This window comes from Podarcis liolepis, assembly GCF_965112155.1.
Source record: "Podarcis liolepis genome assembly, chromosome: 1".
Lineage (NCBI taxonomy): Eukaryota > Metazoa > Chordata > Lepidosauria > Squamata > Lacertidae > Podarcis > Podarcis liolepis.
In genome coordinates this window covers 136831949-136854972 of record NC_139554.1, presented here as the reverse complement: position 1 = coordinate 136854972, position 23024 = coordinate 136831949, and the positions used below count along the sequence as shown (strand labels likewise).

Below are 23024 nucleotides of genomic sequence, written 5' to 3'. Positions count from 1 at the left end.
ATTAGCTTTGAGAATATTCCTTGGCAAGGTCTAATGTTGCCCCAAGTTAAATTTATAAACTTGATTAGTCAGGAACACTAAAAAAATGATAGAATCTATATAATGGAAAGGACGTTCTTTTAACCCTACTATTTCATCATATTTTTTTTGATGAGGATAGTTGTTAAATCAACTGTCTAATTGAATAGTAGCTGTGATTAAATATGAAACAATGTGTGCAGAAATAGGCATACACACAATGGAATATTGGGCATGGTCCACCTCAATAAAGTACTGGTTACGCTGCCATTTTCGCTGCCCTCCATCAAGTCTGCTCGCTGATTTGCTCAAAGACTCCTATAAATCAAGATGGTATCAGTACCTCGAAAAAAAGATTGAATCTTTAGGCATCGAGCTGGAGCCCCTGTACAATTCTAATGAGCAATACATTTTCCATAATATCCAAACTAGACTAAAGGATGTCGAGAGACAAAATATTATGGCAGCTGTAAACAAAATTTGCTCCCCCATATTCTATGATTTAAATATCTTAGATAGCAGAGCCAATTACGTCACTAAATTAATAATCCCAGCCCAACGAAGGGCTTTTATGCTGGCCCGTTTGAATGTTTTTCCCTCAGCATTTGTCAGGGGAAGATATCAAAACATTCCTAGAAACAAGAGATTCTGCAGATGTTCTATGAATGTCCCGGACACTGTAGAGCATATTCTCTTTCATTGCCCATTGTACAGTATCCCACGTCAACGCGTGCTGTCCCCTCTTTTGGGTGGTCTGGAACCCCAGCAAGGTGAATGTGTGGGATTCTGCCTATCCGACGTCGACCAAAGGGTAACGGCGGGGGTAGCTGAGTTTTTGGTAGCAGTCCTCCAAGGAGCAGGTTAACAACGAAAACCACTGATTTTATATGTATATATATATATATGTATGTAGCCAACTGCTGCCTTTTATATATATTTCAAAGCTTTTATATGTTATTTCCTCTTTTATGGTTTTATTTGCACAATGCCTAATAAAGGTTTGATAAGTAAGTAGTAGCTGTAATTACAATAGTAAGAGGTAGAACTGGACTTCCTTAAAGTCAATTCAGATGGTGCACCTTCAGGAAATGCTCTTGGCGGTTTTCTATTGGCTAGAGCAGATAACCCCCTTGAAGCCCTTGAAGCCCAAGGAGCAGAGTTCTGGGCCTTCAAAGCCCACTGTGACCTGTTTGCAAGGCCCTTTCAGAATAGATTTGCTCCCTTCCATAGCAATTTTACTGGAGCCACATTTTTTGCAATTTCCAGAATAGTCTCCAGCACAGTAGGATATTATGGCATCAGTTTTAGTTGATATGGCCTGATGACACGGACAAGGCAACAGCAACAATGAGCCTAAACATATGCTCCTTTGACCCTTCACTTCACAGAACATGTTGAGGGTACATGACAGGTGCATCTTTGTGTAAGAGACTGGTCCTGGCAGTCTTGAAAGAAGCAATGATCCAACTTAAAGGTAAAGGTAAAGGGACCCCTGACCGTTAGGTCCAGTTGCGGACAACTCTGGGGTTGTGGCGCTCATCTCGCTTTACTGGCCGAGGGAGCCGGCATTTGTCCATAGACAGCTTCTTGGTCATGTGGTCAGCATGACTAAGCCGCTTCTGGTCAAACCAGAGCAGCGCATGGAAACACCATTTACCTTCCCGCAGGAGTGATACCTATTTATCTACCTGCACTTGGACATGCTTTCGAACTGCTAGGTTGGCAGGAGCAGGGACTGAGCAATGGGAGCTCACCCCGTTGCAGGAATTCAAACCGCCGACCTTCCGATCGGCAAACTCTAGGCTCAGTGGTTTAACCCACAGCGCCACCTGCATCCCTATGATCCAACTTACTTGTTGACAACTGCCACCCAGTGACAAATACTCCCTTTCTGTGGTAGGTGATGTGACAGCTGCAGGAACCGAAGAGCCTGCTGGATCAGGCTAATGGCTCATCTATTCCGGCATCCTGTTATCAGAGTAAGCCCAGCAACACAGCTGGCAGGAGGCCAGGTGCATGGCAGCAGCTGTCCCAATCAGCTGCCCCACCTAATGGATGACCATTATTGAGAGAAGAATGTTATTGTGATCCTATTATTTTTGTTTAAACTCTCAGTGGGTTTTGATTCCGTTGACCATGGTCTCTTTAACCAATGTAGTGTGATGGGTATTGAAGGCCCTGTTTCTCCAGGATTGATTTCAGAAAATAGCATTGGGTGATTTCCCACCCACCCACCTACCCACATAGCACTTGTGCTGCGGGGGGCCACTGCCTATTATGCTGTTCCCAATGTTATTTAACATCTACATGAACACATTAGGAATGGTCATTGGGAGATCTGGGATGAGGTGTCATCAATATGCTGACATTATCAAGATCTATTTCTCTGTAATTTCTGAATCAGGAAAAGCCATGCAAGCCCTATACCAGTGCTTGGGCACAGTGGTGGGCTACATGAGGGCCAAAAACTGAGTCTGAATCTTGGCAAGGTGGAGACACCATGAGTGAGAAGTTCCTGAGTCCAGATAACTGGTCATTTGCCTGCTTTGGATGGGGCTGTACTTTGCTGAAGGAGCAGGTTCATAAGCCCTATAAGTGGAGCATTTTACCCCACATTTTATCCACATTGGACTGAAATTCCATTTATATAAGTTTTTATTGTTAAATTGGTTCAGGATGTTTTATGGGTGATTCACACAATAAATAAATAACCAATAAACAAATAAATAGCATTACACTATTACAAGGCTGAGGTTTTTCACAAGATCAACTAAGAAAATCAGAATTTCAGTAGCCATTGCCATCTTGACTTCGAGCAAGCTAAATTAAGTACTGTACATTATAGGGGCATGGGAGATTTTATATAATATAAAACATCTAGATAAGTTTGACTTTAGCCGTTAGAGTTGCTAAGATCATATAAGGAGCAAAACCAAACAGCAGTATATGTTGGAGAAATGATGGGAGTTAAGAGAGAGTTAAGAGTTAACAGCAGGAAGATAAATGAGCTGTATACTCATCTCTACCAGTACCTTGGCTATCCCCTTCACTTCAATTAACAAGATTAGCTTTACTCCATAAATTACATGATTATTCCTATCAAGTAGCTAATGCTAGATTTATAGCAATGTACTCCTCATAAAATAATGGTTATTTTCCCCTTAAAGATATATATACTTCACTTTAGCTTCTCTTAATTACATGTATATTATTCATCATTGTTCCAACCCAATTCTTTCCTGTTTTTTAAAGTAAATATATGGCTTTGGTTGTACACAGTATGCAAGTTACTTGAACAGTTGCCACTGACGATCTTTAATGAGGAACAATGTGCAGTATGCTTAGGATCCAAACTAATCTGCAAATAGCAATTTAGAAAAATCTGCTGTTCAGAAAAAATGCATACCCATATTTGCAGATAAGTGTTCAAAACATGCAATGTCTCTTCTTGGGCATGGCAGGAATATTCAGATATTGTTAGAATACAGATGCAGCTTCATAGGACCTCCATGGGATAATAGATAAACCTTCAAAGACATGGTTGTTCACTCCACCTGTCCAACAGAAAGTTCGTTCAGCGCCAGTACAAGGATATCTAGGTGCCCTTTAACTTCTCTTTCTAGTTAGAGCAACTGGGTAGGTAATTAGAATACGAGTGGTAGAAAAATTGTGCTGAATGCTCACTGTAGGCTGTTTGAAGATGTTTGAGGTGGTAGTGAAAAAGACAAAATTTCTCTTCTCTAGTAATTTTGGTTTGGGACAGTTTGGTTATAAGGAATAGCTTCACCAAAGAGAAACACTTCCTCTTCAGCTCTCAGACTAGCCCTGCCTGCTAAACGTCAGTCAGGGTTTTGCTTTGTAAGCAAGCCCAACAACACCAAGCCCTTCAAGACAGGGCCGGATTTAGGTTTGATGAGGTCCTCAGCTCCTGAAGGTAATGGGGCCCTTTATATGTCCAGCTGTCCTTTGTCAACAACAAATTGTCACTGTTTTTTGTGTTGAATATATGCTATATGGTTATTTATGGACCATTTGCACATGTTGCCCTGCAACCAGTCCATGCAGAATGTAGGCACCCTATATATAGAAATGAGCAAACCAGTGATATTTTAGGGAGCAGGCGGGGCCCATTACTTACATCATAGGAGCCTACACAACACAAAACACTTTTGCTGTATCTAGGTTTTATTTTATTTTATTTGTTTTTTTATCTTATATTCTGGAAATGTATATCCAATTTTTTTCCTTTAATTTTTTTGGGGTGCCCCCAAGAGAGTGGGTCCCTAAGCTATAGCTTGTTAGTAAATCCGACACTTCTTCAAGATGATATCCTCTGCAGTTGAAGGCGACTTTTCTGAGGAGATGATGTAGGAACCCAGCTACTACCACCTTTTAATACCTGATCCCCCCCCCCAACCAGGAATCTGACCAAAGTGCTTAGTGCTAATGTTGTCTCTGGAAACTGGAAAGGGGAAGAGTTGGTTGGCATTAGACACAAGGATAACATATTATCAGTTTGCACAAACATCCATTCTCTAGCTGGAACAGCACAAAATCAAACTCAACAAGTTTATAAAGAAGTTATACAGCACATGTGATTGTCTGATTTGCTGTTCTGATTTTTGTGTGTTTTCTTTTTAAAGGGGCTGTGTGCTCAGACCTTCTGTGGTCACATGCATTCCTGCAACCATGCCACATTCAACATGAAGGTAAGCTCTAAACCCTAAAGTAAATGGTAGCCTAGAGTAGAATGTATCTATGAATGACACTACAGCTGAATATGTCATGTGCACAGCCTCTAAGATTCTATGGGAATAGAGGAATGGTATGCTATATGTTCTCCACATTGCATGACCCAATGCAGAAGAAGGCAGGGCTCCTCCATGTGTAATAATTGTGTAGGAGACGGAATTTCAGCAGAATTGGCTTCCATTACAAGAGCTACACCTGCTGAAATTTTCTTGTCTACGCAAGTATTTTAGGCATATGAGCCCTGCCATGTTTTGCATCTGGCCACCTGATCTCCAGGTCACCTGGTTTTCAGGTCAGTATTCATGATTTTAGGGAGTGGGTGGGTATTTCCCTCCCAGGAAAGAGTGTTGAGCCTATCTTTTTCATAGCTATTCACAGGTATTTGTATCCCTACTGTTTTCCTACTCTGTTCCTTGGACCATTTGTTTCATTCCTCCCAAAGTCATCCGAAACAGAGGTTCACACTCCAGAAGGGATGATTTCACTACACTGTGTAGCAACTCAGATTTAGCTATATGTCAGTGTCACTAGGGATAAAGAAAGCCCCTTAGAATCAGACCTGGTCAATTACAGACTACTATCAGAAATGGATAGTTTTGCAGACCTTCTGCTTCTGCATTAATATCCCCCCTCCCTGCAGAGAGAGAGAGAGAGAGAGAGAGAGAGAGAGAGAGAGAGAGAAGTGCCAGTTCTGATGAACCTTTTCATGAGATTGCATCCCCCTTTGGCTCAGCACTAAAACAGCTACTTTAATATTACATTCTTTAAAAGCAGTGTTTAAATGACAGGTGGTCTGGGGGCACCTACCCCCCTTACTGTGTTCTCTGTTAATTTTTCGTGGGGTCAAATTTATTAAGGTATTTCACTCCCAAACCCAGAGCTAAACAGAAGGGGAGGGTGACATATTTAACAGCAGGGGTCAGCAACCTTTTTCAGTTGTGGGTCGGTCCACCGTCTCTCAGACCACGTGGTGCACCAGACAATATTTTGAAAAAAAATAATGAACGGATTCCTATGCCCCACAAATAACCTAGAGATGCATTTTAAATAAAAGGACACATTCTACTCATGTAAAAACACTCTGATTCCTGGACCGTCTGTGGGCTGGATAGAGAAGGCGATTGTGCCGGATCCGGCCGCCGGGCCTTAGGTTGTTTAACAGGGAGGAAGGGGCAATTACAATTCTACTGCAGCAGTCAAGCTTCTTACCTCTTGTCACCTGATTTTTATATATATATAAATTAACTCCCTGGTACTCAGGTGGCAACAGAATTGCTGAGTTCAGAAGCAAATAATACTGCCAGCTCCCCAGTGGCATAGCTGAGGGAAGCCAATAAACATGTGTTGTCTTCTCAGCAAGGTTCCTCATTTCTCTGTGGAGTCAACGAAACCTAGAAGGCTTGATGTGCCTCTTTCCACAGACCCCTGCACAATTATTGTTGCTTATTGTTTATCATATGATGTACATCCCACCCTTCCTGTTGAAGGAGCCCATTAAGACATTCTCAAGTAAGATACCAACTTTCCCCCTGCAGAGTATCCTTCATGACCTAACATGATTAAATGAAGCAAGCTTTTGTATGCTGATGATTTTGCAGATTAGCATATTATTTTGATAAAGAATATTGCATCTGGCATTAAACGCTGTGTTGGAATCATGGCTTGACATCCTCAGTAACTTAATTAGAAAAGATGGAAACTGCCAGTAGAGGGTTGATTAAACAGAGTGAGGGGTGCAATTTTAGAAGCTGTAATTACAGTTATATAAATTAATCGCAGATACATGGAAGGCAGGCAGCTGAACTGTAGGTGCACAGACATCAAATTATTCAAGTTGATTTTTTTCATTCTAAAAGCTGCAGTGCTGTATATACTTTCACTGAAGTCCATTCCCTTGAAATATGTTTGACTTACTTCTGAGTAAATATGCTTCGAATTTATAGATGCAAGACTGTTTTTCAAATGCATGTGCTTACTCAGGAGGAGGCAGAATGGCCAAATAAATTGCCACATGTTCATCTTTGATATATTTATTTTTTAGTTAGTGGTTTCAGCATAGCAGCACATGCAATTGCCTCATTGCATGTATTTTATTTTACAGCTGATCTTATGTTTTTGAGAGTGACACAGGAAAATCCTCTCCACTGAAGCCCACTTGCCGCAAGCTTCAGAGGCGTTAGCTAGGGTTGTTATATTTCAAAAAGTGAAAAACCGGATATGGGTTGCCATGCACCTGGATTTTCCTGGACTTTTTTCTTTCTTTCTGAAAATTCCCCCCAGATGCCATTTCCAGAGGACGAATCCCATATATGTCTGGGAAAACTTGGAGGTATGGCAGCCCTAGAGTTAGCATCTGTCTAGTGGTGGTAATGTCCAAATAATAGTGTATGGGAGACCCAGTAAAGCAGATATAGAATTTTTTTGACCCTCCAGATATTGCTTGAACTGCAGTTCCCATCATCCCTGACTACTGGCCATGTGTTCCAGGGCTGATGAGAGCTGTAATTCAGCAACATCTGGAAAGCCAAAGGTTCTCTACAGCTGCAATAGAGGGTGTGAAGAGTAGTCATGATTTGGGCTGCCAAAGCAGGAATTGTGGTTTCCAGATCTGAATAAAAGAGCAGGAGAGAGTTATAGGCTTTGCATCAGGCACAACTGATGAGGAGCACTTTGGACTCCATTAAAGTCTGACAGAATAGAAAATTAAAAAATACCACACTCTACCCTTTTAAACATAATGGACATAAAGAAACAAGCAGAGATCAGCTAGGCAAGCATCACTTGAGTCCCATTCCTATGACTCTTTACTCTTGCTGTCTTACAATATACAATATACACTCTATATAGTATCCTTTCATTCTAATATAAAATAATCTAGTCTGAAATAGTTATTTGTAAAAGAATTAAAAACCTGCTTCATTTCCACAGATTTATATGTGGGAAAAGCTCCCTGTGGGTTCTATCCATCCTTTGACCCTCTTTTCCTGCATATTATTTATACCCTTATATGGAGTTCAGATGTATAAATGTGATTTATAAGGCAAAACAAAATGTAGTTTGAAAGAAGTAGCGCGACTTCTCTTAATTCCTACTCCCTAACAAAACGGATTGCGTAGATTCTGCCATACAACCAGGCCTACAGTGAGGGGCTATTGACATTCCATTCCCATACCTTTCTTCCCAGCTTAGCACTCCAGTGTTAAAACATCCTAGCAAAACTCTCTGACTAACTATCTTCTAGGGTCTGATAAGTTTGGAATGCAGTTTTTACACAGTGAGATTTATACATACATACATACATACATACATACATACATACATACATACTGCCCTTCATCATAAGAACTCAGACCACAGAATAAAATACTGGATAAAAACAAGTAAATAAGTAAAACAAAACCCTCCCTTCCCACAGACACATTTAAAAGGCTGTAAAATATTAATCAGCCAAAGGCCTGGTTGAAGAGGAAGATTTTCACCTGGTGCCTAAAAATATAATGAAGGCGCCAGCAATACAGTGAAATTTCAATGCTTTAAATCCATCTCAATTTTCTCACACAGTTCTATTTTTCTTTGTAATCCATAAATATAACCCTGTTCTCTTTTATCTTCTCTTGCCTTTTATCAATTTGTTAGCATGGGGTGGGGGGGTTGCCATAATAAATTATGTAGCAAACATGGTATATATAAAGAAAGGGTAAATGCTCCCACCCCCTCACATACCATATTTTGCATCGAAGAAAGTCTTCTTTCCAGTTCGAAACATTACGGCTTTGTAGCAGGTTCAATTTAGGAGTTTATGATCTTGACCCATCGGTTCCAGCACACGTCTGCATATTAGTCCTAATTTCACTCTAATAAACAGAAGTACCTCTGCTTCTTAATGGCTGCATAGGGGGGTTACCGATAGGTGAACTGCTTTTGCACTCAGTGCCTCCCTGCCTCCCGGATTCCATGTCAGAGCGAGAGCCAGGTACCGAGATGGTCTGTGAGTGACACTCACTCCCCCGGCCCCTGGGGGGAGCTTGCAAGGACAATTACCCTCAAATAATCCTTGTTTATCTTTACTAACCATCTCTGCTATCATGGGAACGGCATCCATTAAGGCAGACTGGAACCAGAAGCCGAGTCTGGGACAGTTTCTATGGGGATGCATTCTGTCAAAAGGTTAAATGCAATCAGTTTGGAGCAGTTAAAACAAAAGCTGTATCAGGAATCTGATATCTAATCAGACATCAAAGCTTTTACATCATGAAGAATTATGAACCTCTAAACTTCCAGATTCTTTAGTACAACACAATTTAGATCTATGAAATCCAAGATGTAGGGGCTATACCACATTAGATTTCAAATGGCATTTACATAAAATTTCTTCTATTTAAAAGAACATAGAAAACTAGTATATCAGGGAGAATACTAGACTTGAACCCATCACTTTTTAAAAAAAAATTATTTAATCATTTTTTCAATACAAACAATAACCGCAAAAGACACTACAACAAAAACCATAATAACAATAACAACACAGTTTGACAATTCTGATTTAAACACACTGATATACCTATGACTGCACCCATCACTTTGACATCCAGAGTTCTGTGGGTATTGCACACAAATGGAATGGTTCCATTCTGGTTATGATGTAGTCACTTAGACTTGAAACATTTCTTAGAGCTTATCTATTGTTCTCAAGCAAGAAGTAGCTAAACTTCAAGGCTGAATATCTTCTTGCAAAAGTTAAACATTTAACTAAGTTACCAACACAGCCTTTACTAATAATGAATGGATAGTATAGAATTTGAGAAGTTTGATACATGTTTGGAAAGTATGCTGTGTGGACGTATCATAAAAAACCATACATGAATAGGTGTCTGTAACATTAACTTCCTAGTTTGTCAAATACACAAGCTGGCCATAGGGCTTCTGCTTATTATGTTTGCTTATTTACCAAAACCATATTTCAAGTTACAAGATGCAACCACTGAGCCTTGGGCTTGCCAATCATAAGGTCGGCGGTTCGAATCCCCGCCACGGGGTGAGCTCCCGTTGCTCGGTCCCAGCTCCTGCCAACCTAGCAGTTTGAAAGCATGTCAAGTGCAAGTAGATAAATAGGCATCGTTCCGGCGGGAAGGTAAACAGCATTTCCGTGTGCTGTTCTGGCTTTGCCAGAAGTGGCTTAGTCCTGCTGGCCACATGACCCAGAAGCTGTCTGTGGACAAACGCCGGCTCCCTCAGCCTATAGAGCAAGATGAGCATCACAACCCCATAGTCGTCCGCAACTGGACCTAATGGTCAGGGGTACCTTTACCTTTAACTTTACATGGAATTTTTGGATTTATGAGTTTATACTTTCAGCAAAAGCAGAATTAAGAGGAAGACTGAGTAAAAATGTATGGGAGTTTAAGGGGGTGCTTCAGACCTGCCAAGCAGCAAGAATCATTTCTGGATGTGATGAGGAAGGAAGTTGGAAGGGAGTAGGCAAACGTTTTTAAGGAGATGGGCTCGGGTATGTATGTATATCTGAATGAATGGATGAATGAATGGCAATTAATTGGGAGATAAATATGTCAAATTATGAAAGGGTCAATCTTTTTGCAACAAGAACCTTTTAGGAGTAAAAAATTACAAAACCATGTCAGTTAACAACCCACAATCTGTTAAAATTGGATATCCAAATTGGATGTATTATTTGCTCTCTCTGAAGTTAAAATTAGCTCCAGTCAAAATTCTGGAATGGTAGACTGTAACATTGAGAACGTTAACTCAACATTCATGAAGGTGAAAATTAATTTGGAGAGTTTCAGAATCTGTACAGCCGTTTTTAATTATGGAAATATGGTAAGAAGATAACTTTGCTTTTGTAGTTAAATTATATTATTTCTATGTTTTATTCATATGACTTTAGGAGACCTGAGCTTGGGCAGTTTAAAGTATTCAAGATGGCTATTGCTTGGTGCAATCCAAGTCCTTTAGTTGTTTGGAGGAAATGAAAAAAAACTGGAGCAGTAAGACATAAGGAAAAATACAGCCTTGCTTATTTCCCTAGAGAGATCAGTGCAGTGCAGGCACACACTCTTCAAAAAGTTCTGAATGAATAGCTCTGAAGCTGACCAGAATAGCAGATTGCAAAGGTCCTTGTTAACATGGTGCTCAAACTTTTAGTAAGTAGGGATATCCAGATAAAAATGCAATACTGTGCCTTCAGCAAATTTCCAAAGACATTCTCAAAGACAACATGGCATCTCTCCAGATTCTGTGGACTAGAGAAGAAAATAGGATGAAACTTTTTATTCATCTACTAAAACCCCAGTAGGCCATTTTCCCCTGCCAGTTGACTTTACATGTCATGAAAGACCCAGGCGGAGGCCTTCATTGATAGGCTCTGCTTCACAACCCACCCAAACCAGGACTGATCCTTTCTACTGTATTCCACAAAAGCTCCTTAAATACCTGTCAGTAAAGTTCAAATGGGCAGCCTTCCAAATCCAGATGTCACCTAATCTCATTAATTTGCCTCTCCTGAATCCACATCCATATCCAGCTTCTGTCCCCGCTTAGCCAGTCACATGTTATCCCAGTAATTTGGAGAAAGTGTATTCTGTGACTAGTAGAATATCAACTGGCTAGATTAGGCATAGGCAAACTCAGCCCTCCAGATGTTTTGAGACTACAGTTCCCATCATCCCTGACCACTGGTCCTGTTAGCTAGGGGTGATGGGAGTTGTAGTCCCAAAACATCTGGAGGGCCGAGTTTGCCTATGCCTGGGCTAGATGAAGGAAGAAAAATTCTAAATGTGACTTGAGCTAGCAGTAATTAGATCTGTCTTTGTATGTGCTCTTTTTTATTTCTAGAAAAAGAGAGGGGAGTTCTCATTTAATGAAGGGAGCACCCCATTTAATACCCCAGCACCCAATGGTTGTTGAATTTCTTTGGAGAGCTATATAATGTTAGGTGATCTACAGCATACATGCACACTATGGGTCCTTTGTTTGCAGTTCTCTGCCCTTTAAGTTTATCACATCCAAGATAATCAAGGCCATTTTAATTGTATGCAATATTTAATAAGGGATAGCTAAAATGATACTTATTCATTTATTTACCATTGAACAAGATTTATATAACAATCTCTGAGCTGCTTATAAAATATACATCAGAAAATGCCAATAAAATCAAATGTTAAAAATAGGTAGACAATTTTTTTTATCAAAATGCAGCTAAAACCAGCAGTTTCAAAACAATTTGCGCAGTAAAAGCACATGTCTGGATAGGCTTGTCTTAACAAAATGCTTTTTAGTAGATGTTGAAAACAATGCAACAAAGGAATCTGCCTAATATTAATGGACTGAGAGCTCCAGACAGTAGGTGCCCACTGAAGGGTCAATTGCAAGTATGGCGTGAAGGCTTTGTGGCACTTGTAAAAAGTGCCAGGTCCACAGATTGAAGCAGATGGGTAGGCACATATGGGGTCAGGCAGTCGTTCAAGTAAACTGACTCCAGCTGAATCCAGTAGCTATGTTATTGTTGCTTTAAAAAGGAGCATTAAAAAGAATGGTTGCAAATCTCTCATACAGCAACAGAGACACACAGCAAAGAAATAAGAGTTTTAAAACAAAACAAAGAGGATCTATAAAACAAAAATACATACCTGTAAATCCAGGACTGTCCCTGGAAAATGGGGATACTTGGAGGGTTTGCAAATAAGATCAGCATAATGATATGCAAGGAGCAGTGTGTTTGCCTATGAGTATATGAGAGATTTGCAATCATTTTCTTTTTAAGATTGAATTTAAAAAATATATAACAGAATAATCAATCATAATGCATAATATTATTTTTGCTATTTCTTGTTGTTTACATTTATATTTAAACTGGCCTTAGGCTCAAGAGCCGAGTCTTAAAGCACTTGAACCTATTGCAGATCTAGCATGCCTGAGCCCATTGATTTCAGTGGTTTAGGCATTCTGTAGTCTGTGCATCAGATTAAGCTCCAAATTGTTGATGTGCAAGGGGCTTTAAATAGGCTGAATTTTCTTTATATTTTTAATACTTTGCCTATTAATATTCAAACATTTTGTATTTGCAATTATCTTAACATCTCACGGTCTGTGGAAACCCATTCTCCTTTCTTTGTTTTCCCCCACCGCCCAAACCAAAAATGGGGGAGGGGGAATCCCCAGCTGAAATGCAAACACTTCAGGTCAGTTTTCCATTGATTTACCAAAGGACAAATAATGTCAGACAGTTCTTATACCAAAACAAAATTTCAATTTTGTTTACCTCTTCAGTAGTCCAGCTTGATGTCAGTTACCATTTAGCTAGGCCAATAGTATTGATATTTGATGTCAGTTCTTATTCATTACTGAGCCAAACGATTCAAGAATCAGATCTTTTAAATGTTTCTACGGATGGCAAAAATAAAGAAGGGGCAGCCTGCCTGCAGTTGACAGACAGAAGCAGAGAATAGAATAGAATATAAAACTGAAAAGGCACCAGAGGTTCTTATTTATGTATTCAGAGTATTCAGCGCTTTGCATAAACTCAAAGTCAGTCATTTGCAAAGGTTACTTAATAATTTTAAATATGTACAATTGTAGATGCAGAAAGGCTAATAGGGTCTTCCTTAGATGATTGATGCTATTACTTGCAGAGTGTAATTACAAAGTAAGGTTATAATGAAATACAGATATTAGCCTTGTTATTTAACACAAGACTAAGACTAGTACAGAAGGTGCTTTGAAAATGAAAAAATTAAAAATATTCACGTATGAAAGTATAACAGAACAAAATTATGGATATGGGTGTTGCATTAAGCAATAAAATGTGTATTAAAAAGAGCCCTTCCTAGGGACTGCTTAAATAGATTTTATTCAGGATCAAGACATTGATTATATCAGTGGTTTTCAACCAGTGTGCCATGGCACCCCGGGGAGCCTTGAATGATGGTGAGGGGTGCCGTGGGCAACACTGGCCTCTGTCCCTCTTTCCTTCCTCCTCTGGTGCCCTCTTGCATCTCTGCCTCTCAAAGGCTTGTGTGGTGGTTTGCTTATATCCTGCCTTTTCCTCTAAGGGGCTGAAGGTTGCAGTCATGGTACTCTCCCTCTTTATTTTATCCTCACAGCAACCCTCTAGAGTAGGTAAGGCTGTTGGGTGGTGTGTGCACTGGATCCTCTTTGAGGAAGCCAGAGAAGAGGTTCCAGGGACAACACATGTTATGCAGAGAGTACAGGTTTCTTGGAAGCTTTGGATACTCTTGGGGTGGCTGTGTGTTCTAGGAACCCTAGTTCCACCCTGGCTCATCCTAGTACTTTATGAAGCTGGAATTCTTCTCAGCATAAATAAAACCACCCACAATTATCTCTTGCATCCTGGTGGGTCATTGAGAAGAGTCTAGAGATACGGTGGACTGGTTGCCTGTCTTAAAGCATACTCAGTGAATAAGTACTAGGTACCTGCTCAATTTGGAATCAATCTGAAGTTCAAATTCACTGTGAATGTGTTTCATATTAACTGGGCTGCCTCTATCAGGCCATACTTTTGGTAAATACAGTAAAGCACAGTGGGATGGGAGTGGAGTCAGAGATTGGAAGTCTCTTGTTAAGCCTGTATAAATTTCCTTCTGACAGCCACCCGCAAGAGAAATCTGGGTTGAACTTCAAACAATTACAGGATTTCGTAGCAAATCTAGAATCTTTGTGAAGTTTTCAGCTAGTCAATTTATAAAATGAGCAAAGTAGCAGATATTTGAAGAAAACAGATATTACATATTGGGTTTCAAAGGATTGCTAGAAGCATCCCACCCATTATCTTATATTACTATCACTCATGAGAAGGGTTCAACTTGCCCTTCAGCACATTGAAAGAAAGCATGTATGGGCTGTATCAGTTAGTCCTGCCTTTGCTAACATGCCCAGTAACTGCACCCCTGGCTGCCTGAATATTCAAGGTTTCTATGTTCAAGTAGATGTACTTGTGCAGATCTCCATGCAAAGTGGGACTCTGACTGGACAAAGATCTCCTACCCTTGTGTGGAAAAGGTCTACTCACATACATGAGTAGACACACAGAGGCCCTGTACATGCCAGCCAAATGCACAGATGGCAGAAGGGCATTCAGTCCCATCACATGTGTTGCTTCAGCACATGTGGCATCATCTGAAACTTCCTATGGAGGAGAAGGATTAGCGTCATGGAGTGGGAAATAAGCCCAAAAGGCATGTGTGAATTCACACCTACTGATGTTAGTCAGGAGCATAGCTGTCAAGTGTCCCTTATTTGAAGGGACAATCCCTTATTCCAGCGCCATGTCCCGCTGCTGTCCCTTATTGATGGATGTCCCTTAAATGATGTCCCTTAAATTTCAAAGGAAGCAGCTCCTCTCCCTCCCTCCCTGCTGGCCAGGGAGGAGGGAGGCTCCAACTGTGTTGCTTGGCTGTGTTGCTCACCCAATAAGAAGTCTAAGAACGACTGGGGGGTGGAGCTTGCATGCCTTGTGTGTGGCTAGTTAAGGCAAGCTGAGGGTTTTTTTTGAATGCTGGACACCATTTTGTTGCACGTGCTGCTGCAAACTTTGCAGTGCAAAGCCAGGCCGGGGAGCCATCTTAAGTTGAGGCTGCATAGGCCTTGTGGTGCATGTGATTCAGATTCTATTCAGTTGAACCTCTGGTTACAAAGTTGGTGGGACAGTGTTCTCGAAGCTACCAGCATGAGTTTGACCAGACTGCAGGAGGACAGGAAGACTGGAGTGCCTGGAACAGGTGAGGCTGCAGGTCCCTTATTTTGGCTGCTGGTCCCTTATTTTCAAGGCTGCAGGTCCCTTATTTTGGCTGCTGGTCCCTTGTTTTCAAGGCTGCTGGTCCCTTATTTTCAAATCTGTCAGTTGACAGCTATGGTCAGGAGCACACTTGAAGGTGCTTTTATGCTTGGGATGCTTATGGAGTACCATCTGAGATACCATCACCCATGAGTCCTTTATGAATGCCACTACCAGGGCTTTGGTGTAAAGATAGGATCCAATTCACAACCATCTTAAGAAAGCTTTGGCAATTATCATTCCTCTCCTCATCTGACTGCACAACTCTTTGCAATTGAGAGGCACTGCTTTGATAGATAAAAAGAAAAATAAATTGATTAGACTAAGCTCCTTGGGAAAAAAAGTGTAGCAAAGAAAACTGCTGTATAAAGTGCAGTGTCAACTCTGTATAGCAATAACTCTGCAGGGTGTGCAGTGATCTTGAGCTCTGTATGTAAATTTATGCAAAGAACTTTTGCAAGCCTAGCATGTACTCTTCTTTTCAAATACCACAAGAAACGTCTTAGTCCTTGATTTGGTAAAAGGCAGAAATATTTCCTCTGTTTCACACAGCAAGGAGGGATCATGTGGAGTGATTTTAAATAAACAAGAAGAGAATAATCTACCATTGTTTGACAATTTCAAGTGCTAGAAACATTTCAAGGGAAGGGTAAGATCCTTATTTTCATTCATGTTTTCACTAAGAATATATATATATACACCGTATTTTTCGCCCTATAGGACGCACTTTTCCCCCTCCAAAAATGAAGGGGAAATCTGGGTGCGTCCTATGGGGCGAATGCAGGCTTTTGCTGAAGCTTGGAGAGCGAGAGGGGTCGGTGTGCACCGACCCCTCTCGCTCTCCAGGCTTCAGGAACACATCCGCAGCCTAGGCAGCCCTACGGGAGGTCCGGCAGGGATGTCTAGGCTGCGGATAGCAGCCTGCTGCCCAGCGCGAGGGGCGCCCTGAAGCAGAGCGCCCCCCGCGCCAGGCAGACATCCGCAGCGTGAGGAGCCTTGCAGGAGTTCCCCGCAAGGCTCCCCACGCTGCGGATAGCAGCCTGCCTCCCCGCGGGGGGGGGGCGCCCTGATGCAGAGCGCCCCTCGCGCGGGGCAGACATCGGCCAGCCCCACAAGCTCGGGGGACAGCAGGGAGGCGCAGCGCCGCCATCCCGCTGTTCCTCGACCTGGTTCTGTTTCCCTGACCTGCTTTTGGGGGGGAGATAAAGGGAAATTTTCCCCCCTTTATTTCCCCCCCCAAAAAACTAGGTGCGTCCTATGGGATGGAGCACCCTATGGGACGAAAAATACGGCATATATATATATATATATATATATATATATATATATATATATGGTTCTCTGAATAAAAACCTGACCTGCAAACTTTATAAGATAATTTGTGGGTGAGATCAAACCCTGACCAGGATAAGATTTTGGAGTTTGTGGTGCATGTTCCATATTTGAGGTGAACGTATCAAAGTCACAAGACTCTGTTTCTGAACCCAGGAATACACGTTTTGATAAAATCACTAATAATTATGGGCAGTATTTTATTAACAAGAATCTCCACTTGCACAACAGGACTTTCCTGCCCTCTCCTCCCCAAACTCCTCCAGAGGCTTGGGGAAACCTCCAGAACAGACTTAGGAGGCACACAGGGTGGAGAGGGTAAGAACATTGCATTTCACAAACAGAAATCCATGCACTTCAGCACTTCAACTTAGCTCATTTGTTGCTTGTTCTGCAAGATGATTCAGTCACTGCCTGAGTCCAGAGGTCTTGTGGGGAGGCACATGCTGTGGCTGCCTGCCTCCTTCCAGCTTCCCATGTGTTCAGGGCAAATGTCTGCAGTGGTAACCCTACTCTCCTTATGTCGATTCTGCGCTTGATTTAAAGCCAGGAACCCTGTGCTGAACATGTGAGAAGGCAGAAGAAGATATCCAACTATACAGTATGCTAAAGCCCCAACCCTGCAGCCTCTTTGTACTGGCAGTGCCCCTTCATGCAAATAATAATGGAATAGGGCTTGCACATTTGTCCAGGTGCTGGAGGGATGAGCTGCTGGTCCTTTCTGGTCAGCTTCCTCAGTTCTTCATGCCACTGCCAAGAGATGCCCAAAGCCCTCGTTTATCTTGTCTGAAGCTAATAAGATTCACCTAGTAGCATGAGTGAGCAGTAATTGCTCTGCGCCTAAATTTATGAGGGGAGGGGGCTCAGCAAGGGCGCCCTGCATTTTATAAACAGCCACACTATTATGTCCTCATTACAGAGTTGCATATCAATCAGGGTGGTTGTTTCCTTGCACACATGAAAGGGAAAACTTGTGACGGCTGTCAAGGCTGTGTTTTTGAAAGGAAGCAGCAGCTTTTGTTTCATTCCTTTGTGGACTGCAGTATCCGCAGCTGGAGCAACAAGAGCATAAATGTGAGGTGATCAGTTTTTCCACTAGCAAAGGCTGTGGTTAAGCCACACTGAAATGTCAGTCATGCCCTGTAAGCTCCTACTCTTTGTGAGGACAGGACAGGTTATGAGATACCTTTCAGAAGTAAACATGCCAACAAGAGAGCAATGCTTGCAAAATTTCTCCCCATCCAAGTTTCTCCTTGAATTTTGGGCTTCTGAATATTGCTATTGATTGATTGCTCAGCAGTGCTGCTTTAAAGTCCACCTTTCTTCTGTTTTTGATTTCCAGACTTCATTGTGCCTGCTGCAGGGGGGCATCTTTTCACAGTTTTTATTTGATGACCTCCCCTTCCCCCTCAGAGTGTGTACTAGCACACATGTATGTCAAAGCAAAAAACGATTCCTGCTATGATTGTGTGACTGCCCTGACATAGCTTTGAACAGGGTTTCAATCAGTGTGTGCCTGTGCTTGTGTACATTAGTAACATGCAATGAGAACAAAGATATTAACTTCAATCTGTGGCAAACTACACACCCACCTATTAAAAATTAATTTTAGAAATTCTCCAAATTAAAATTTGCTCAGAGGAATGGAAAGCAGGTAACAGGCACAAACTTTGAATTTGATTTCTAGTTACCCAAAGCATTTGTTAAATAGAAGTGTCTGCGGAGGATAGACTGTCTACCGGGGATATGGTTCAACCATGGGCCATAACTTTATCAACTTTACAAGTCTGAATTGAAACAGAACTGACTCCAGCCTATAGTGTGGAGCATCTTTGCTACTAAGATAAGGGCTAGAAATGAAATCTCTGAAAATCACATTGGACAGGCAAACCCATTAGCTCGCACATTGGTCTAGATTCCCCAATCTGACAGAAATTAGATTATCATGATAGTGGTGTAAAGGCCTGCCCCTTTGACTCCACTTCAGTTTTGTATACCAGTGGATTTCTAATTTGGCTGGACTCTTTTCCCAGAGGGTTGGATTCTGGCTGGCAGGTTCCATGAGCCTCCTCCATAGGCTTCCAGCTCCTATTTAGGCTTCCCTTCCTGTGGTGTAATGAGTGATGGGCAGAGCAGGTGGATCCTGACCCAGAGTTGAAAAGCAGTGGAGGAAAGAAGGGAAGGAAGCCCAAAAAGTGCTTCATGAGCTGATTGCTGGAAAAATAATATTCATATGTATCCATCTACTTGTGAGTCTTGCCAAATTTGATTACTGCTCATCATGTGGCTCATTTCAGTGGCCCAGACCTCCTTCATACCCTCCAACATTTCTCTGATGAAAATAGGGATGTCCCATTTCATAACAATAATTTTACTATTTATACCCCACACATCTTACTGGGTTGCCCCAGCCACTCTGGGCAGCTTACAACATATATAAAAAACATAAAAACATGTTTTTAATACTTGATTGGGAGCCGCCCGGAGTGGGGGTATAAATATATTATTATTATTATTATTATTATTATTATTATTATTATTATTATTATATATTAAACTTTAAAAAAAACTTCCCTATACAGGATTGCCTTCAGGTGGCTGGGGGGGGGGGAAATAACTCCATCCCCTCCAGCATTTCTCCAATGAAAATAGGGACATCCTAAGGGAAAGTGGGGCATTCTGGGATCAAATCAGAAACTGGGACCGCATTTCTAAATCAGGGACATCCCTGGAAAATAGGGACACTTGGAGGGTCTGTTGTTTCATCCGCAAAGTGCCTGGAGAAGATGAGCATGAGGCCTTGTTTAGGTGTTGCTGCTGGGGCCAACATTTTGCTCTCGACAAGATGTTCTAGTTATGCTGCGCCTTGCATTATGTTCTTGTACTTTTGTGGCTAACCTTAGTATGCATTTCTACTGGATTGTTTATATTATATATTTGTTAATATGACATACTTTGGCCGATTTAAATTTTGTTTATATGCCTTGCAAGTGTGAATGAATGATGTTTTCTGATGTTGTGAGCCACTTTGAGCATGGCTTACTATGGGAAAACAGCATACACATAAACTGATGTCTATGTGCTGTACAGATTAGGTTTGGTACACATGCTGAAGGAAGCAATATTTCTTTTCTTTATCCCCCCCCCCCCGACGTGACAGTGGTAGGTTACAGCATTCACCCTTCCTTATGCAGTCCTATTTAGCTCAGTTTTCTAACAGTTCTTTAGTTCCACTGGTGCACCTGGCTGGAATCTTAAATATACTAACTGGGGAGTACATTCCATTGAACATAAGAAACATATATAGGGTTGTGCTGCATATGGATCAGCTACTGGACTATTTATTAGTGGTTATATGCCTAAAGTATATCAGTCTACTTGGTGCATTTGATGAAATAAGTAGTTACTTCCATGAGTTCATGCCAGATGAACCAGTTCCTGTCTATGATTGGACAGACCAGTTATATTGCCAGTGACAAACCTGACCAAAGGTCGAGCTTGCCATTATTTTAATTATTCCTTAAAAGAAAATGATAATGAAAGGATAATTTTACTAAGAAGAGATTTGCAACATTTGCCTCACCAACTCAGTGATTCATCTGTTATTTGCCCTTTGACCATATAAAATAGCAGAATTGATATTTCTATTATGCAGAGCGTGTAACCCAGAAGAAGGATAATTCTGGAGAACATTGCTCTTAGGTTAGTGGGGTCTGAGCAGGAGCTTTTTGCCTTGTATTTAATTTCGTTCTTCCACAACATACAAGAAAATCACACAGCTCACTGCTTCAGCGCTCCATTATGCTGTTGTGTAAAACTAATTTTACTATCTGGCATACAGCATCAATAGAAGACAGCAGAGAGAAGGGCAGTGAGCCTTACTAAATAATAGTACTTATGGAGAGGAAAATGTAGAAGGCTTCAACAAGGTTGCTAGATTCTGATTTTAACATTTTGTGGAAGGAAGAAAACCATACTGTTGCCAGAGGCAGAAGGCCATTTCTTATCAGTACCTGAAGATGCCAATCCAGTAAATTACCAAGTTTCTTGTTTAGAACAAAATGTAGCATTAAAAGTTCTTCCTTTTTAACACTATTTATTTTGTAGCCTTTTATTCTAGCTCATTGAAAAGTTTTCACCTTGTTTCATGTCCAAGTTCATTGTTTTAAGGAAGCTGTAGCATAGATTTATGAGGGGACAAGTCAGATGGCAAATCATGGAAGCAGCAGTAGGTCTAAGGGAACACAAAGCTACCATTGTTGCAAACCAAAATAATTTCCCAGCCAAGGCTAAAAGTTGCTTGGGAGCAAGGGTCTACTTGGGAGTATGAAGATGGGATAGAACAGAGAATGGGTGTAGTTTGAAGGACCTCCTATAAGATTCAGCAGGGCAAGGCTATGAAGATATAATATTCTCAGCTTCTCAGAGAGTCAGAGGAAGCACAGAGATAATGTTGAGAGAACCCACCCTCTCACTTTCTGCTTTGGCCTTGGGCAACCAGCTATGGTAGCCATGAAAGAGAATCTTAAGAATCAAACCAAAATGTTTGTGCAAAAGGCACATTGTCCACTGCAATCCTGCATATCTTAATATCAATGTAACATAATATAGATGTATTCTTGTTGGTTTATGTCAAATGCCTCCAAATTGATCTCCAGTTAACATTTTTGTGCAGATAACTTTTCCCCCCATTTCAACTCCAAATACAGATTTTTGGTTTTTCTGTGAAATATATTTTTTCTATTACATATGGGATATGCCTTTCCTAAAGCAGATCCTTAAGGTAAAGGAGAGGGTCATGAAAAAATGTTAGTTACTAATATGGCTTCCTTTGTTTTACAATTAAGGTTGTATTACAATGGCTTCCAGAATTAACGTTTTCCTCATCTTTCCCAGGGTGATACCATTGTTTCCTGTGACTCTTACGGAGTGTTGAAACTGTGGGACATTCGGAGAGGCGTACCAATGGTGTCAATTGATGCAGGCCCACATCCTGGCAACCAAGTGGCCTTTGACCCATCCGGTAAGATGCTCCATGAAACTGGAGGATTTGACTGTTTTTCTTTTCCTGATTTATTTTTCTTTCAAAATAATTTGATGCTGAAAAAGGATTAACTTAGCTCCACTAGTTTCTGTTTCTTTCACATATTACCCATGTACCTCAGCTAAGTTCATACATTTCAGTTTTTTCAGAGATCACACCATCATTTAAATGCATGAAACTTAAATCTCAAATTAGCCTTCACTGAACACCCACCTTTCATGTCAGCCATTGCCTAATAATGGCTCGGATTGTTCATGCATCAAAATGAGGTGGTGCAGTACACTATACCACTTAGGCTACAGGTTGGAAATACTACTTATGAAGACCACCATAAAATGTTTTTAAAATTGTGTTTATTTAAGAAACAGTATAAAAAATTCCTGCAAATAGACAATATCAGGAGGAAAGGTTTTAGGCCAGCCTTCTCCCTATATTTCCCTTTCTATTTATAGGGAGCTTTCAGTATAGACAAACATTTTAAAATCAAGTCCTGTACCTATAGTCTAAAGTGGTGCCGTCCATTTCACCACCCCAGTCTGTGGCATGCATAGAAGAGACCTGAGAGGTGAGCAAAAAAAGTAATATGTCTGAAAGATACTTGCTATTATTTAAATTAGTGGTGTTAAAAGTTGCTTAAACCTAAACAGAAAACAAAAAGCTTTTATTTATGGGGTTTTTTTATATACTTTTCCTCTTTTCTGCCATTAAAATACTTATACAAGTATTCATAAGCCACGACTGATAAGTACTATTACTCTTACAGCTGACTTTGTACCATAATAGATGGTCTGCAACTCACAAGGAAATGAAATATATGTAGAGCACAACCACTTTTGCATCCTCAGCTATTTATAACAATATGTCACCTGCATTGTGAATGACTTTCCTTTTATTTTAAAAAGTAGCCAAGGTACAAATAGAATAAATGTATTTTATGTGGGACATTAATCTTCATTCCAAAAGCTAAGTAATTGCTCAGCATAAAACACAGGCACACACCGCAGACAGGAATGCACATATGCTTTAGTTTGTGTTTTTTTCCAAATACATAGTGGATTTAGAGTAATA

At 40.9% G+C, this 23024-nt stretch overlaps 1 protein-coding gene across 3 annotated transcripts in view; it reads left to right on the top strand.

Annotated features, from left to right (window-relative positions):
- Window positions 1-23024, top strand: part of SPAG16 (sperm associated antigen 16) — a 393527-nt gene that overhangs the window by 259860 nt on the left and 110643 nt on the right. For all 3 annotated transcript variants that reach the window (XM_083473469.1, XM_083473470.1, XM_083473471.1), the window contains 2 exons: window positions 4662-4727; window positions 21809-21935. In XM_083473469.1, coding sequence (XP_083329595.1) covers window positions 4662-4727; window positions 21809-21935 — 193 coding nt within the window. The remainder of the gene's footprint in view (window positions 1-4661; window positions 4728-21808; window positions 21936-23024) is intronic.